At 48.6% G+C, this 18,755-nt stretch overlaps 1 protein-coding gene across 1 annotated transcript in view; it reads left to right on the forward strand.

Moving 5' to 3' along the window:
- The window catches only part of LOC144324921 (uncharacterized), a 58,283-nt gene extending 41,491 nt beyond the window's left edge, over positions 1-16,792 (forward strand). The window contains exons 5-7 of the mRNA XM_077935577.1: positions 373-1,326; positions 14,610-14,622; positions 14,792-16,792. Coding sequence (XP_077791703.1) covers positions 373-1,326; positions 14,610-14,622; positions 14,792-15,836 — 2,012 coding nt within the window. The 3' untranslated portion in view covers positions 15,837-16,792. The remainder of the gene's footprint in view (positions 1-372; positions 1,327-14,609; positions 14,623-14,791) is intronic.
- Positions 16,793-18,755: the final 1,963 nt, after the last annotated feature.

The raw sequence follows: 18,755 nt of genomic DNA on the forward strand, positions 1-18,755 counted from the left end.
AACATTGGTTGAGGATTTTGAAAGTTGCTCATGAATTATTATCATTTGATAACATTGCAACTTCACTTCCTAAAAAATTGGAACATGCGTAGGAGGTGAGGGAATGTAGGAGACATTGAAATAGGAGAAGGTGCTAATGGAACTTGATTTGTTCTCTTTCCCTTAGTTCTCTTCCTTGAAACCAAAACAGGATTCCCTTTCCTCCCACTCTGAAGAAGGAGATGGAGAAGGCAGTCAGAACTCCAGGGGATGGGTCACCTCAGCTCCCCATTAGGAATAGAAATTAAAATGTGTGAAATGTGGACTATGTTCATTGAATGAGCACACATAGTTCACATCAACGACCTCCAACAGGGGAGAAACCAGTTAATGGTATGGAGTGTGGGAAACGTTTCACTGATATTGGAAACCTTAGAACACATCAACGGACTCACACAGGGGAGAAACCATTTAAATGCCTGGAGTGCGGAAAGAGCTTTAGTGATAATGGAAGCCTTAGAAGACATCAACGGACTCACACAGGGGAGAAACCATATAAATGTCTGGAGTGCGGAAAGAGCTTTAGTCATATTGGAAGCCTTAGAACACATCAACGGACTCATACAGGGGAGAAACCATATAAATGTATAGAGTGCGGAAAGAGCTATACTGATAATGGACTCCTTAGAAGTCATCAACGGACTCACACAGGGGAGAAACCATTTAAATGTATGGAGTGTGGAAAGAGCTTCAGTTACAAGGCAAGCCTTAGATCACATCAACGGACTCACACAGGGGAGAAACCATTTAAATGTATGGAGTGCGGAAAGTGCTTCAGTCAGAATGGAGACCTTAGAAGACATCAACAAACTCACACAGGGGAGAAACCATTTAAATGTATGGAGTGTGGAAAGAGCTTTAGTGAGAATGGAACACTTAGAAGACATCAACAAACTCACACAGGAGAGAAACCATTTAAATGTATGGAGTGTGGAAAGAGCTTCAGTTACAAGGCAAGCCTTAGATTACATCAACGGACTCACACAGGGGAGAAACCATTTAAATGTATGGAGTGCGGAAAGAGCTTTAGTGACAATGGAAAACTTAGAAAACATCAACAGACTCACACAGGGGAGAAACCATTTAAATGTATGGAGTGCGGAAAGAGCTTTAGTGACAATGGAAAACTTAGAAAACATCAACAGACTCACACAGGAGAGAAACCATTTAAATGTATGGAGTGTGGAAAGAGCTTCAGTTACAAGGCAAGCCTTAGATCACATCAACGGACTCACACAGGGGAGAAACCATTTAAATGTATGGAGTGTGGAAAGAGCTTCAGTCACAGTGGACAGCTCAATATACATCAACCGATTCATACAGGGGAGAAACCATTTAAATGTTTGGAGTGCGGAAAGAGCTTTAGTGAGAATGGAACACTTAGAAGACATCAACGGACTCACACAGGGGAGAAAACATTTAAATGCCTGGAGTGTGGAAAGAGCTTCAAGCAGAGTGGGCACCTTAAAAAACATCAGCAGACACACAGCGGAGAAACCATTTAAATGTATGCACTGTGGAAGCAGCCTCAGTCAGAATGGAACCCTTGCTTTATGTCAACAAACTCACACAAAACACAAACCTTATAAATATGAGGAAAGCAGATAGAGGTTCAGTCCTAGTGGAAGTTCTAAATCAACAGACCCACGGACAGGAAGAACTTTAGTACTTGAAACCTGTCAGATGCTTAATGCTGTCCAGCTGGCATAGATAAGACTCCGGGCTCCCAGCCAGTTCCAAACTATTTGATTTATTTGACAAAGTTCAAAAGTACATCTCCAGCGTTTCAATTTGCGTCCCTCCCCTTTGTTGCACAGTTGCCGCGTCTACTCTTTCTTTTTCCTTTTCCATACCCAGCATGCAAGTCTGCGGAAACCCCTCCCCTGACTTCCTCTGTGTACAGAATGACTTGTTCCAGGCTCATCCTCCTCCCTCTCTACGTCAGACCCACTGTCAGACGACAGGCTGCTAATGATCTCTTTAGGCTCTCTATAATTGCTGGTTTCTGTTCTTTCATCTTTTCCCGTTTGCCTCTTCCTGACATCCACCCCCTCCTCAAAGGCCCCCTCCCGCTCAGGAGACCTGACTACATCCCCTTCTCTTTCCTCAGAGGTGGTAGGGGAGAACCCCGCAAAACTATCCTCTTCCTCATCTGTCTCTTCGAACACACTCTTCCAACCCCCAGGTCCTGGTGTTCCCCAGTCTATGCCTTCGTCTTCTTTCTCCTCGTCATCCAATGCTGGGAAACCTTCGAATTCCTCTTTGTCATCTGTAGTTTCGAACACCTGTTGTAAGGACCTCACCTTGCCTTTGGGTTTCTCCGGGAAAAAATTGTGGAACTCCTCTACCAGTTACGTGTTAGACATACTATCTTCTGGGACCCAGGAATTCTCCGATGCCGGGGCCCCTTCCCAAGCCACCAAATATTCCAAATTCCCCCCTCTCCAACGAGAGTCCAGTATTTCCGTGACCTTGTTACACTGCTCCCTTTCCTCCATTTCGGGTGGTGGGCCTTCCCCTCCCCCACTTCCCTGCCTCCTTCCCCCCTCCCTGTAGGTGAACAGCAGTGACCTATGGAACACCGGGTGGATTCTCATGCTCTCTGGCAACCTGAGCTTAAATGCCACCAGATTTATTTCTTGGATCACCTCATAGGGCCCCACCTTCCTGTGCTTGAGTTTCTTGCAGCCCCCTTTCCAAGGCAATCCTTGCGTGGACAACCACACCTTGTCCCCAACCCTGATAACCTCCCCTGATCGCCGATGTTTGTCGGCTTCCTTCTTGTATAACTCCTTAGCCCTTTCCAAATTCAACTGCAGCTGTCTGTGGATAGCTTCCATCTCCTCCACAAACTGTTCGGCCACTGGAACACTCCACGACTCCTCCCCCCTCCCAGGGAAGGCCCTTGGATGACACCCATGATTGGCAAAGAACGGTGTCATCCCTGTGGATACATTCTCCGCGTTGTTGTAAGCAAACTCTGCCAGGGCTAGTTTGTCCACCCAATCGTTCTGCTTCTGACTTACATAACACCGCAAATACTTTTGTAAAACAGCATTCGCCCTCTCCGCTTGCCCATTGGTCTCGGGGTGCCTTGCCGTTGTAAAGTTCACTTCCACCTGGAGCAGCCCTATGAGCTTGCGCCAAAATCGTGAGGTAAATTGAGCCCCCCGGTCCGAGACCACCCTTGCAGGTACCTCATGCAACCTAAACACGTGCTCTATGAACAGCCTAGCTGTCTCTTCCACCGTTACGGCGTGCGAACAGGGCACGAAATGGCACATTTTGGTCAAGAGATCAACCACCACCATGACCGCTGTCTTACCCTTACATCTGGGCAAATCAGTGATAAAATCCACGCCTACCACCTCCCATGGCTTCCCTGGTGTGGGCAATGGTTCCAGCAACCCAGCTGGTGCCACCCTTTCCCCTTTGGCCCTCTGACATGTGTCACATCCTCGCACATATTCCTTTACATCCTCTCTCACCCTTGGCCACCAAAATTCCTGTGTGACCAGTAGCATGGTCTTATGCTGTCCAAAATGCCCTGCCGTGCAACTGTCGTGGAGTTGCTTGAGGATTCTGCCCCGAAGGTTTTCTCCTGGAACATACAAGGCCCCTTTGTGGTACAGTAGCCCCCCTTTCACCTCGAAACCCCCCTCGGCACCCCCTCTTTCTCTTAACTCCACCATTTTTTGTCTGGCAAAGACATCGTCTCTGAGCACTTGCATCAGTTCGTCGTCCTTGACTAATGTCCCCCCGCACAACCATTTGCTCTCCGGGAACATCAGTCTTGCCACAGGAGGCCCCTTCCCCCATCATATACTCGGGTTTCCGGGAGAGCGCATCCGCCCATGCATTATGCTCTCCCGGCACGTATTGGATCTTGAAGTTGAAGTTGGCAAAGAACTCTGCCCATCTTACCTGTCTATGGCACAACACCCGTGGTGTACGCCAATACTCCAAGTTTTTGTGGTCAGTGCACACCAAAATTTGGTGCTTTGCCCCAACCAGGAAGTGCCTCCATTGTTTGAACGCAGCCACGATTGAAAGCAATCCCTTATCATAGATGGTGTAGTTATGCTCTGGTTTGTTCGGTTTCCGTGAAAAGAAGGCACACGGATGCCATTCCCCTTTTCGATCTGGCTGCAGCAGCACCGCCCCAATCGCTCGATCCGATGCATCTGTCTCCACCCATAGTGGTTGAGCAGGGTCGACGTGGATCAGTTGCTCCTCTGAAGCGAAAGCCCTCTTTAGTTTCTCAAACCCCTCTTGGGCCGCTGCGTCCACTGAAACTTCTTCTTAACACTGAGACAGTCCGTTATTGGCGCCGTCAATTTTGCGAAATCCTTTATGAATTTCCTGTAGAAATTGCTAAAACCCAGGAAACGCTGAACATCTTTCCTTGTTTTGGGACTCTCCCATTCCACCACCACTTTCACTTTCTCTGGATCCATGGCCAACCCCTAGTCCGACAGCCGGTACCCCGGGAATTTGACTTCCTTTGTGTGGAACTGACATTTCTCCAGCTTGACCCACAAGCGGTGCTCCTTGAGTTTGCTCAGGACCTGCCGTACATCCTTCACGTGCTGTTGTTTGTCTTCCAAGTACACAAGCAAATGGTCCAATGAGCAAACAGTTTTTGTAGAGCAAAGGTCCTAGCACGTGGTGCATGAAGGCTTGGAAACAGTGACTTCCGCACTGCAAGCCGAAGGGCATAACTAAATACTCAAACGCCCTCATTGCCTTCTCGTACTCAGATAAGGTTGTAAGTCCCCCGGAGATCAGTTTGGTGAAAATCTTCCCGTTCCGCACCTGTGCCAAAACGCCGTCGATTCTTGGCATTGGGAATGCCACCGGTTCCATCTGGCTGTTCAAAATTCGAAAGTCCACCACCAGGCATCGCTCTTTCGTCAATCTCTTGTCGACAAAGAACACGGGACTCCCCCCTGCCACCTTGGACTCCCTGATGAAACCCCTTCTTAGGTTTTTCTCAATAAACTCCTTTAGGTCCTTGAGCTCTCCCTCTGACATGGAATAGGTTTTCCCCACTGGCAACGTGGCCCTGGGACCAGGTTGATCTGACAGTCATATGGCCGATGGGGTGGCAATGCATCCGCCTCTTTCTCGCTGAACACCTCCTGTAGATCCCTGTAACACGATGGAATCTCGCTCGCCCCTGCTCTGCATGCTGCTGCCCTCCTGCCCTCGCTTTGATGATCTATCCCTTGGGCTAGGCAGTTCTCCATGCAGTGCGTCGAGCCAAACATCAGGGACCGTTGGTGCCAGGAAACCACCGGATCGTGCAACGCCAACCAGCTCATGCCCAATATGATAGGCGGCCCCGCCAGTGTGGCCACGTGAAAGGTGATGACCTCAGAGTGGGTGGCCACATGCATTCGCATTGGGGGTGTTCGATGTGTCACTTCACCCCCCAGCAGTTCTTTCCCATCAATTGTTGTCACTTGCAGCGGAAAATCCAAAGGCCTCAAGTTCAGTTGGTGTCGCGTCGCAAATTCCTTGCTAAAAAAGGAGGCTGAGGCACCATAATCAACTAGCGCTAACTCCTCCACCATCTGTCTATTTGGGAGTTCTAGCACTACGTTCAACATTATGCTTGCTTTTGGGTGCTCAAGTCGGGGACTTTCTGTGTTGCTCCCACCTGGCTGCTGCCCCGGTTCACCACCAGCCAGGCATCTTCGTTTCCTGAATGCTGGGGCTCCTCTGCCTCTGCCTGCTGGGTGGCCCCCACCATTCCCTGCCAGTTAAGATGCTCTGGACATACTCTGGCAAAGTGCCCAGTCTTCTGACACGCAAAACATCTTTTTGCTGCTTGCCAGTCTTTTTTCTCCTTCCCGCCAGACCGTTGGGCTTTCAGACTCTCCTGCGCCCTGGCTGTGCCTATCTCCATAGGCTCCTGCTCTTGTTGACGTTCTGAGGCAGCTGCAGGCATATCAAAAATGCGGTCACCATGGAAACACCGCTCTCTGCCTTGCTTCCTTTCCCGCCATCTGGCTTCATTTCTGAGGGCTTCATTCCCAGAGGCTTTTAATGGCCTGATTCAGCTTCTAGCCCCTCCCCCCAGGTGTCTAATGATGTGAGCAACTTTCGCTTCATCGTTCTGAAACTTATCTCCTTCAAGTTCTAGAAAATATCTAATCCCTGTTTTGAAATCCAAGTAACTTTCCGGGTCTCCCTGGAACCGTTCAACCCACACACACTTGCCCCCATCTGCCGATAGCCCACCTTGGGTTCCTCTCTGAGCAGTCCGAGCTTCTTCCAAATGGCTCTGCAGGTCTGCAGATTTTTGTTCCAGAGCGACATTTCGCTTTTTCAGTTCCAACAGCTCCTTCTCCATGTTGAGCCTATTTCCTTATTCCACCAGCTTTCCAGCAGAAAAAAGGGAGACGCGGCAAGCTGTCAGAGGCTTAATGCTGTCCAGCTGGCATAGATAAGACTCCGGGCTCCCAGCCAGTTCCAAACTATTTGATTTATTTGACAAAGTTCAAAAGTACATCTCCAGCGTTTCAATTTGCGTCCCTCCCCTTTGTTGCACAGTTGCCGCGTCTACTCTTTCTTTTTCCTTTTCCATACCCAGCATGCAAGTCTGCGGAAACCCCTCCCCTGACTTCCTCTGTGTACAGAATGACTTGTTCCAGGCTCATCCTCCTCCCTCTCTACGTCAGACCCACTGTCAGACGACAGGCTGCTAATGATCTCTTTAGGCTCTCTATAATTGCTGGTTTCTGTTCTTTCATCTTTTCCCGTTTGCCTCTTCCTGACAAAAACCCTTCAAACCATCAACAACCTCAAAGAGGAGAAGCAGTTTAAATGAAAAGATTGCAAAAAGTGCTTTATTTATAAAGGAGTGTTTATCTGGATTACTGGTGGTCAGTGAGGATTAGGGCCGTGCGATATATTGTTCCAAACTGGTTTCTAGACCACATCGTGATAACCTTCCAAAAGCAATGGATATGGCAACACGCCACAGATCACACTATGTGTTTCTGGGATGCTCATTTGCCTGGAAGCAGCCGGCAGAAAGCTTTTATTCATGAAGCCCCTGCAGATGCCGAGTTGCTGACTTCCCTCCCAGGTGACAGGAAGCAAAAGACACACATCCTTTGCCCTGTGTCCTTCCAGCCTCTTTCCTCCCTTGCTCCCTTTTGCCGGTTTGTGTGCCTGACTTAGATATCCTGCATGCTGTATTTTTTTTACTGCTGAAACTGGATTTGCTCTAAGGAGCCAAGTTTTGTGCCTCACCCAGTGAGAACTGTATGCTTTGAAAGCTCAGTAAAGTATTAATGAAGAAGTCCTGCTGCCTCTGTGTGTGGTTTTTGACCTCAGTGTGGGACTTGCTCTACACGTGGCCCCTACTCTCCTCCTGCCCTGGAGTTGCTTTACTCAAGCATGCAAGACGGGTGCATCTGTGTGCACTCAAAAGCAAATAAAGTAGGACTCGCCTTTCTATGAGAGTACAGTGGTACCTTGGGTTACAGACGCTTCAGGTTACAGACACTTCAGGTTACAGACTCTACTAACCCAGATATAGTACTTCGGGTTAAGAACTTTGCTTCAGGATGAGAACAGAAATCGCACGGCGGCAGCAGGAGGCCCCATTAGCTAAAGTGGTGTCTAGGTTAAGAACAGTTTCAGGTTAAGAACGGACTCCGGAAGGAATTAAGTTCTTAACCTGAGGTACCACTGTAATGTGTTTTCAACTGTTTTTATTGGTTTTTTAAATTTTGTAATCTGCTCTAGGAGATTCGGATTACAGACAGGGAACTAACAGTAATGATGATGATGTTACATTGCTTAACGCTCCCCCTCCCCAGTCATGAATACTTGAGGGCACTCCTGGGTCCATCATGGTCGCTTGAGGCCCATGTCCAGCTCAGGCTACTTCCCCACCCCACAGACCTTTCGGGACAGAGAGGACATGGCGCTGGTCCTCTCTGCACCAGATGGGATGGTTGCAACGCTCTCTGTGTGGAACTGCCTTGAAGGCAACTCAGGAACTGGCCCAAAATGCAGCAGCCAGATGATTGGCTGGGCTGCCTCTCTTTATGAATGGCATTTCTCTCCCACCTCTTTGCCCAAGGAGATCAAGGTGGCATCCAGGGGTCTGCCCCTCCCCACTGAGTCCCCCCACAACAAACACATTGGATTCCTGTTTTAAAACAGTTGCACTGGTTGTTTCCTTTCCAGCAGGACCTCTCCTGCTCTCAATGCCTTGGCTTGTGAGACCTCCAGTGGTGCTTTCATGGAACTATGGAGGTGGATGGCACCCCAAGGATCATCTAGCTCAACCCCAGGCAATCTCAGAGGGCACGCTTGCATCTGGGGAACTAAGCACTGGAGGAGAAAATGGGCCCTGCAGGATCAGGCCACAGGGCTGCCCCCTTATAGGGTAGACAGAGCAGAGGAGCCACCCTTCTCCCTCTCCTCCTCCTCCACATATTGGTCTCCTCCTCTTTTAAAGCCACCTTGATTGGTGGCCTCCCTGGCTCTTGTGGGAGGCAGTTCCACAGGTTTTACTCTGCCCTGCAAGAGGAAGCGCTTTCTCTTCTCTGCTCTGCTTCCTTCCTTCCCTCTTCCTTCCTTCCTTGCACAGGTGAGGTTTTAGGTACAAGGGTATATTTCATGTCTGAATGTTTCTGTCCGCGGACAACCTCTGTTATACAAGGGGACTGATCCATACATGTGAATAGGGTTTCTCTGCATGCATTTCCCCGCTCCAGGACCCGAGACCCCTCCCCAAGGGGTCAGCAGCGCATTCATGCAAAGGAAGAGCAGAGCTGCCACCCTCCTGCGACCCTCCGCGCCCTGACTTGCCCCCCTCTCGCCATGCAGCGCTGGGACCCCTGCTCTCCCCATGGGCCCTATCCTGGGAGAGAGGAGACTCACCGGATCCCAGCAGGCGCCCCCCCCCCCCCCAGGCAGCCTCTGCAGAGCCGAACCAACGGGACCCCCACACGCCCGACTATTTGCAGGAAAGGGAGGGGTTGGGCTTTCGCTCTGGAGGACCCTGCCCCCCCCCCCGTCTTACTTTCCTGTCTAGGAATCTAGCTCGTTTCCGTTTAACCCTTGGCAAGCCGAGCGCACCCAACTCACGCCTCTCCCTCTCCCGAGAGCCGGAGCATCGCGCACCAATGGCATCCCGAGAAGGCGGAGGAGGAGAGGTTTATGGATTACTTCCGGCAAGGGATACATTCAGTTTTGGCCCCCTAACAGCTGGCCCCTGAACACGGGTCCCAAGAAATCCTCACTGGCTCCCGGTCCATTTCCGAGCACCATTCAAACTGCTGGCGCTGACCTTGAAAGCCCCAAATGGTCTCAGCCCAGTAGAAGGGAAGGAGCGTCTCCACGTCCATCGCTCAGCCCGGACACTGAGGTCCAGCTCCGAGGGCCTTCCTGTAGCAAGGATTTTAAAGGTACCAGTCACCCACTCAAATTGTGTCCCAGAATTGACAGACGCAGCAGTGGAGAAAAAGAAAGTGATATTTATTGCTGAGCAATAATTGACCCGGTGGAATCCTTTCCAGAGACTGGGCCGCCCAGCTCTAGCGCCCTGAGGCTTTATATCTGAGTACATACATCATCGATCATGACATAATCGAATACAATCGCACACGGCAGCAAAAATAAAACCAATGAGCGCATTCAAGTCTTGCCCGCTGATCATGTAAAGAGTTCCCTCCCAACTTCTGCTTTCTTCAGTCTGAACATTAGTCCGACCTTTCCCCGAATAAAAAGGAGAAAGGAACTGTATTCGGCCCTTACGCTCTCCTACGCAATGTTACCGGAAAAATCCGAGGGCTCTCTTGGACAAAACAAAGACACCAACCAGGATAACTTGGAGCAAAACAGCAGCCTGTAGGCTTGGCCTTTATTGAACTGTTGCAACAGGGTATTCCCTTCACTTGCAGGAGAGAGGAAAAGACCCAGAACAATGGGCTGCAAGACCTTATAAAAACTTTTGAAATTCCCCTCCTCTAGGTCAAGCCCACCCCCAGAAACATCATGCATACATTACATAAAGGAGGGGTTGACATCATGCATACATTACAGAAAGGAGGGGTTGAGGGAGGAGTTGTGGTGGTAACCTGAGTGTCCAGTCACCTGGCTTTCCCCCTGCCCATGAGTCACTACCAGGAGACAAAGGGGAGTTTGCAGTTTCCTGCCCCCAGAGGGAAGATCTGATTATTGTCCTTTGTTTCAGTCCGTGCTGAATCCACTCCCATATGCAAGTTCTTTGTCATTATGATTGTCTTCTGTCTGGGATTATCAGGGCTGACATAGCAACTGGGCAGGGCTCCTGTGGATGTGCTGGGATGGTGAAGGGATTATGGCTGACCAGAAACCAAGCCACCCCCCTTTGATATTCCTTGTCACATGGAGTAAAAAAATGGAACAGTGCAAATCCGATGTATGGTTGATTTTCTATGAATTTATAACAGAAATGTGGCGTATGTAGTGTGTGAGTGTGAGTGTGTGTGATGTTTGTGCGAACAGAATGATTGGGGTGGGGGGGTTCCTGCTACAGCAACATCTGCCAAACAGGGACATTTTGCGGTTAGCATCTTCCTGTTTTTAGCTGCTCAGGACCCTGTCTGGACAGGAGGAAAATGCCAGCACAGCAGATTTATTGCTTCCCCCCTTATGTTCGCGAGACATTGAGAAGAACAAGGGGAGAGAACTGGGACAGAGTTCATTTTGGATTTTTCAAATCTAAGCATTTTGCCCTAAGCTTTGCAGAAGCCTTCATGATTCAAACATGGATTAAAAAGCATTATAAGGATATATGGTTATATATGGCTAACTGATTATATGGAAAGCATTAGGGTATAATTCCTCCAGGTGGTCCTGCTTCATTCAGCAGGTCCCTCATTGCGAGAAGTGAGGTTACAGGGGGCCTTCTGGGTTGTCCTGACTGCCCTGTGGAACACCCTCCCACCAGATGTCAGGGAGATAAACCATTCTACGGCCTCCATTGATGCCTGAAAGCAGCTCCGTATCGGGAAGCTTTTAATGTTTTATGTTGGGTTATCTTTTCTTTTATTCTTTTGGAAGCCGCCCAGAGTGGCTGGAGAAATCCAGTCTGATGGGTGGGGTACAAAAAACATGTTGTTGTTCTTGTTGTTGGACACCCAGCTTTTGACAGCTAGCTAGGCAGGGATTAAGGGCTGCTTCGTTCTGTGCTTTTGGACTGTGCTTTTGGACTCCTAGGTGGGCTTATGGTTCTGGTGCTTGTGGATTTCATGGGATTTAATGTCTTGCCATTATAAATGCACGGGGATAAGCGCATTTACACAGACACATTTCCACAAAACACCCAAACTCCGGCATGTAGCCGCAGGAGTGTGGTGGAGTCTCCTTCTTTGGAGGTCTTTAAGCAGAGGCTTGACAACCGTATGTCAGGAGTGCTCTGATGGTGTTTTCTGCTTGGCAGGGGGTTGGACTCGATGGCCCTTGGGGTCTCTTCCAACTCTATGATTCTATGATTCTATGATTCTATGATACAACAGGAGCCTTTCTGCAAATGGCCTTTGCAACACAACTCACTGGGTGGTAACAAAGTATACACATTTGCCTCTTTGCAACGTAGCCCCGTTTCCTCAATGAATCCACCCATTTCAGTAAAACCTGAGCTGAAATAGTAAGGAGAGCAAAACAGCAGCCCTGTCTGACCCCCGTCAGCCTCCTGACCTCCCCAGACACGTGGCAGGAGATTTTTCCTGAGCCCCCGCCCCCTCCGTGAGACGGGTATGACATGATGGATGATCCATATAATCCGTTGATGATCCACATGATCCCACCACCACTGATCCCACCACCAGCTCTCAGCAGAAAGGAAACTGCCGAGTTTCAGGAAGCCTGCATTAGATCAATACTTTTCTTTGCCTGGAAAATGCAGCCATGCCACTTAAAGGTCAGCACCAACAGTTTGACATGTGCTTGAAAATCTGCAGGGAACCAAGTAAGATCCTTTAGGAGCAGTGATATGTGGTCTTGGCAGCTGCTCCCATTCAGTTGCAGTTTTGGGTCACCTTCAAAGGTAGTCCCATCTAGGCCACATAGCAGTAGTCCAAGCCGGAAATAACCAGAGCGTGCACCACTCTGGCGAGACAGTGTGCGGGGAAGGAGGGTCTCAGCCTGCGTTCCAGATAGAGCTGCTAGACAGCTGCCCTGGACACAGAATTGAGCTGCGCCTCCATGGTCAGCTGTGAGTCCAAAATGACCCCTAGGCTGCACACCTGGTTATTTAGGGGCACAATTACCCCATCAGGACCAGCCCCCACCCACACACCTGCCCACCTCCTGTTCCCCAGAGACAGTACTTCTGTCTTGTCAGGATTCAAGCTCAATCTGTTAGCTGCCACCCATCCTCAAACCACCTCCAGGCACCAACACAGGGCATTCACCACCTTCACTGGCTCCGATTTAAACGAGAAGAAGAGCTGGGTATCACCCACATACTGGTGATCACCCAGCCCCAAAACCCTGATGATCTCTCCCAGCAGCTTCATATAGATATTAAAAAGCATGGGGGAGAGGACGGAGCCCTGAGGAACCCCACAAGTGAGAGCCCAGGGGTCAGAACAGTCATCCCCCAACACCACTTTCTGGACATGGCCCAGGAGGAAGGAGGGGAACCACTGCATAGCATGGTCCCCAGCTCCCCTAGAGGGTTCAGTAGGACACCATGGCCAAAGGTCTCCAAAGCCACTGAGAGATCTAGCAGAACCAGGAAACAGCTTTCCCTTCAGACTCTAGCGCATTGGAGATCATCAACCAGAGCAACAAGGGCAGTTTCTGTCACATGATGAGGCCTGAATCCCAGTTGGAAGGATCATGGTGGCAGAAGCTTTCCTGGTCCTGCACCCCTAAAAGCTCCAGGCACAAGTCTTTCATTAGCTTTGAAGGGGCCATCCGATACTTGGTGGTCTTTTCTTCAAAAGACAAATATTTTGAATACTTTTACAGTGACATATGATGTAAATAGCACATCCACATTGGAGAGATTTTGATACACACGTCTGAGCTCATCTCTCCGCCTGAAACTGCTGTGTTAGCAGCACTGCCTGGGCAGTGTGTTTGGGGGTCCTGGGCTGCCTAGACAACAAGACCCCTTTCTCAGCCTGGCTAATATGGTCCCAAGGAAAGCAGAGCAGTATGTTTGGCACCAGCTTCGCTGCTGGAGTGGCTGGAAGGAGGTGTGCAGGACACCATGCAACTATCTTAGAGACTCCACTCTGGATTTGTATAGCCTTTTCTTTTCCTGAAGATAACTCACCAGGCAGTGAAGGTTTAGTTTTCCTTCTCGAGGACCTCCCTTCCCAGATTGACGAGCCCCATCTGCCCTTCACTTTCCTTAGCAGGATGGGCAGAATCTGCCTTCTGGACTGTGGGATTCACGGTTGTTCTCCTCCTCTCCATCCACCAGGGCTTGACTTCAGGTGAAGCAGAATTCCCCAGCCCCCCAAGGATTTGAGACCCATCAGCTTTCCTCACCGGTTGAAGCCGTTGCTTGAACCCCTGTTGCATGCTGACAGCTTCTGGAAGCCACAGGTGAGAGCTGAGTGCAGGGTGGGGACCAAGGGTGGAAAAATGACCCCAGGAGGTGCAGGACATGTCCCCCACCAAAGGAACTACTGCTCCCCAACACCCCATGACATCATATAATTATGATATTTGAGACAGAACCGGAATAAATTCGTCTCTAGAAAAAACACAAATTCAGGCAATAAGTAAATTAATACTACTTATTCAAGGTACTACATATTCCACTAAGTACAGTTTTTCTATTTGCCTTGAATATCCGCTTTTCAGTGTCATTTTAGGATAGTCCTGCGTCAGAAGATGGGCATGAGATCAGACAGCACATCATTCTTTTAAAAATCATGCTGCTTTATTAACATTGATTGAGGATTATGAAAGTTGCTCATGAATTACTATCATTTGTTAACATTAAAACTTCATTTCCAAAAAATTGGGAACATGGGGAGGAGGTGAGGGAATGTAGGAGACGTTGATATAGGAGAAGGTGCTAATGGAGCTTGATTTATTTTCTTTCCCTTAGTTCTCTTCCTTGAAACCCAAACAGGATTTCCTTTCCTCTCAATCTGAAGAAGGAGATGGAGAAGACAGTCAGAACTCCAGGGAATGGGGCACCTTTAGTTTCATTAGGAATAGAAATTAAAATGTGTGACATGCAGAATTTGCTTCATTGAATGAGCACACATAGTTCACATCAACAACCTCCAACAGGGGAGAAACCATTTAAAGGTATGGAGTGTGGGAAAAGATTCACCGATAGTCGAAAAGTTAGAACACATCAGCGGAGTCACATGGGCAAGAATGGATTCCAATGCAGGGAGTGTGGGAAGAACTTTAGTCAGAGTGGACTCCTCAATATACACCAGCGGACTCACACAGGGGAGAAACCATATAAATGTATGGAATGTGGAAAGAGCTTCAGTCGGAGTGATGCACTTAGCACTCATCAACGGACTCACACAGGGGAGAAACCACATAAATGTATGGAGTGTGGAAAGAGCTTCAGTCAGAGTGGACACTTAAGTTTACATCAGCAGACGCACACAGGGGAGAAACCATTTAAATGTTTGGAATGTGGAAAGAGCTTTAGTGATAATGGGTACCTTAAATTACACCAGCGGATTCACCCAGGGGAGGAACCATATAAATGTATGGAGTGCGGAAAGAGCTTCAGTTTCAATGCAGCCTTTAGAACACATCAAAGGACTCACACAGGGGAGAAACCATATAAATGTATGGAGTGTGGAAAGAGCTTCAGTCAGAGTGGACTCCTCAATATACATCATCGGACACACACAGGAGAGAAACCATTTAAATGTATGGAGTGTGGAAAGAGCTTTAGTGAAAATGGAAGCCTTAGAATACATCAACGGACTCACACAGGGGAGAAACCATTTAAATGTATGGAGTGCGGAAAGAGCTTTAGTGAAAATGGAAGCCTTAGAAAACATCAACGGACTCACACAGGGGAGAAACCACATAAATGTATGGAGTGTGGAAAGAGCTTCAGTCAGAGTGGACACTTAAGTTTACATCAGCAGACTCACACAGGGGAGAAACCATTTAAATGTATGGAGTGTGGAAAGAGCTTCAGTCAGAATGGACACTTAAGTTTACATCAACGGACACACACAGGGGAGAAAGCATTTGAATGCATGGAGTGCGGGAAAGTCTTCAGTCGGAGTGGAAACCTCAAAATACATCAACGGACTCACACAGGGGTGAAACCATATAAATGTATTGAGTGTGGAAAGAGCTTCACTCATAATGGAAGCCTTAGAACACATCAATGGACTCACACAGGAGAGAAACCCTTTAAATGTTTAGAGTGTGGAAAGAGCTTCAGTCAGAATGGAGACCTTAAATTACACGAGAGGATTCACACAGGGAACAAACCATATGAATGTATGGAGTGTGGAAAGAGCTTCCGTTTCAATGGAAACCTTAGAACACATCAACAGACTCACACAGGGGAGAAACCATATAAATGTATGAAGTGTGGAAAGAGCTTCAGTCAGAGTGGACACCTCTATATACACCAACGGACTCACACAGGAGAGAAACCATTTAAATGTATGGAGTGTGGAAAGAGCTTTAGTGATAATGGACAACTTAGAACACATCAACGGATTCACACAGGGGAGAAATCATTTAAATGCATGGAGTGCGGAAAGAGCTTCAGTCAGAATGGAAATCTTAGAAACCATCAGCAGACACACAGGGCAGAAACTGTTTAAATGTATGGACTGTGGAAGGAGCTTCAGTCAGAGTGGAACCCTTGATTTATGTCAACAAACTCACACAAAACACAAACCTTATAAATATCAGGAAAGTTGATAGAGGCTCAGTCCTAGTGGAAGTTCTAAATCAACAGACTCACGGACAGGAAGAACTTTAAGAGTTGAAACCCTACAAACCATCAACAAACTCAGAGGAGAAGCCGTTTAAATGAAAAGATTGCAAAACGTGCTTTATTTACAAAGGAGTGTTTAAGGAACATCCAGGGACTCTCACATGGAAGAACCCATTTAGATGTTTGGAGTGTGGGACGTCTTCCTCTCAGAGTCCACTCTTTTCTTCACAGCAATGAACTCAGCAGGACATCACTCATTAACACATGTTGTGTTTGTGAAGTTCTGGTATTTATGCGTAAAAGTCTATAGTAATGAAATATTGAAGGCATTGTCAAACAACGTGATTATGATCTAATATTTAAAGTACCTTTCGACAGAGAAAGAGTGAGGGTTTATCTGGATTGCTGGTGGTCAGTGAGGATTAAGGCTGGGCGATATATTGTCCAAACTGTTTTCTAGACCACATCGTGATAACCTTCCAAAAACAATTGATATGGCAACACACCACAGATCACAGTGTGTGTTTCTGGGATGCCCATTTGCCTGGAAGCAGCCAGCAGAAAGCTTTGCTTTGTGAAGCCCCTGCAGATGCCGAGTTGCTGACTTCCCTCCCAGAAGACAGGAAGTGAAAGACACACATCCATTGCCCTGTGTCCTTCCAGCCTCTTTCCTCCCTTGCTCCCTTCTGCCGGTTTGTGTGCCTGACTTAGGTATCTTGTGTGGTGTATTTTTTTACTGCTGAAACTGGATTTGCTCTCAGAAGCAAAGTTTTGTACCTTTCTGGGAACCCAGTGAGAACTGTATGCTTTGAAAGCTCAGTAAAGTATTATGGAAGAAGTCCTGCTGCCTCTGTGTGTGTTTTTGACCTCAGTGTGGGACTTGCTCTGCACGTGGCCCCTACTCTGCTGCTACTTGGCTCATGCCCTGGAGTTGCTCTACTCAAGCATTCAAGAAGGGGTTGTATGTGAGTGTCAGACTGGTTTATGCACCAAACCCTCTCACCCACACCACTGCATGATTTCCGAACACTGCCTCCTACGTGTTCTGAAGAAAACTTAAAATATTGTAATTTAATGGGAGATTTTCCCCAAGCCTTATTGCAAGAGGGGGAAGGAGCGGCTGCAGGTACCAGGGAAGTCTCCTGGGGGGCCCATCTTCCCTCACAAACCCCTAATAAGCTCCTGCTTATTCTGGGGTTTGGGGAAGATAGTATTTTTCCATAGTCCCAGAAGTTATCATTCTTCCTGCCAGAGGACCAGTGTGCATATTATTATTGTACTGATTTTACTGTTGTTGCTGCCGCTGCTGTTGCTGTCATGGACTGGCTGGGTGAAGGGGGGGAGGCACCAGCTGGGGAACCCCCAAGGGAAGAAGGCTCAGTGTCCAGGTCTTGTATGCCCCCAAAGGCTATCAAAACTCCTAGGTCTGGCCAATTAAAGGCTGATATGGGAGCCGTTGGGGGGCCAGATCAGTTATTTCTTTTTCGCCTCTCCTCTGGAAGAGTGCTCTTTCTTCTGGGGTTTGATTACTTTTGCCTCCTTCAGTGCTCACTGCATCCTCAGCGAGGTGCAATGCTGTCCTTTCAACTTATGTAGGGCTCTCTCTCAGGACTGCTACCCCGGAGTCTTCTCCGTATGCAAACTGCTCCGAACCCCCATGGTGTTTTGTCACGCTTCAAAAGACCTGGTTGGTTTGCTCCAGGTCCCACGAGCCGGGGGGGGTGGGGGCAGCAGGGAGTTCTTAGTCATTTGAGGTTCATTGCTCCACCATATTTGTGCTTGAATTTGCCAAAATTATTCACCATGCCTTGTAATGGAGTCCATTCCTCCTGTGAGTGTGACACCCCCCATTATGCCCTCCTGCTTAAGTTGTTACACAAGGGGGACTCCCTGCCTTCTGACATGCTGCAGATAAAATAAAAGGTGGGGGGAAAGCCTTTTGAAAAGACTGGTGGCCAGCAAGGCCCACAGTGAGAAAGCCTATAGAAAGAAAAGAATCATAAATAAATGCCCCCCTCGGCTGCACAGCCCGTCAGTCCTGGGCAGAGAACTCGCAGTTGTGCCAAGGGGGGAGAGAGCCTGATCTCTTCAGCCCCAGCCCTCAGCCGGACAGGAGCCTTCAAGAAAAACACAGTGTGAGAAAACTCCCCCCCCCCACCCTCTTGGCCGAGCTTGAGACAATACATGGACATTCACAGAGCTGGGAGCCTGCTGTTGCCTGGTTGAGGCACCCACAGCTGGCAGTCCACTGCTGCCGGGGAGGGGGGGTCCACAAACACACACACACACACACACAGAGAGAGAGAGAGAGAGAGAGAGAGAGAGAGAGAGAGCTGGCCCCCCAGCCCAGCTCCCCTGGCTGAGCTGGAGACAAAAGCGTCAATGCAAAACACACAAAAAGAAAGCTCTCCCCCCCCAAATGTGCAATTTAACTGTGAGCAAAACATACAGAGCAGCCCCCCTTGACTGAGACACACAGAGAGCTGGGGGGGCACTGCTCCCTCAGTTGAGGCACCCACAGCTGGGTGGGTTCAAAGAAAGCCTCAATTTATCTGAGTCACAGCACCAAATGTATATATACACTGGTACCTCGGGTTACATACGCTTCAAGTTACAGACTCCGCTAACCCAGAAATAGTACCTAAGGTTAATAACTTTGCTTCAGCATGAGAACAGAAATTGTGCTCTGCCGGCGCGGCGGCAGCAGGAGGCTCCATTAGCTAAAGTGGTGCTTCAGGTTAAGAACAGTTTCAGGTTAAGAACGGACTTCCAGAACGAATTAATTTCTTAACCCGAGGTACCA

This window comes from Podarcis muralis, chromosome 10 (genome assembly GCF_964188315.1).
Source record: "Podarcis muralis chromosome 10, rPodMur119.hap1.1, whole genome shotgun sequence".
Lineage (NCBI taxonomy): Eukaryota > Metazoa > Chordata > Lepidosauria > Squamata > Lacertidae > Podarcis > Podarcis muralis.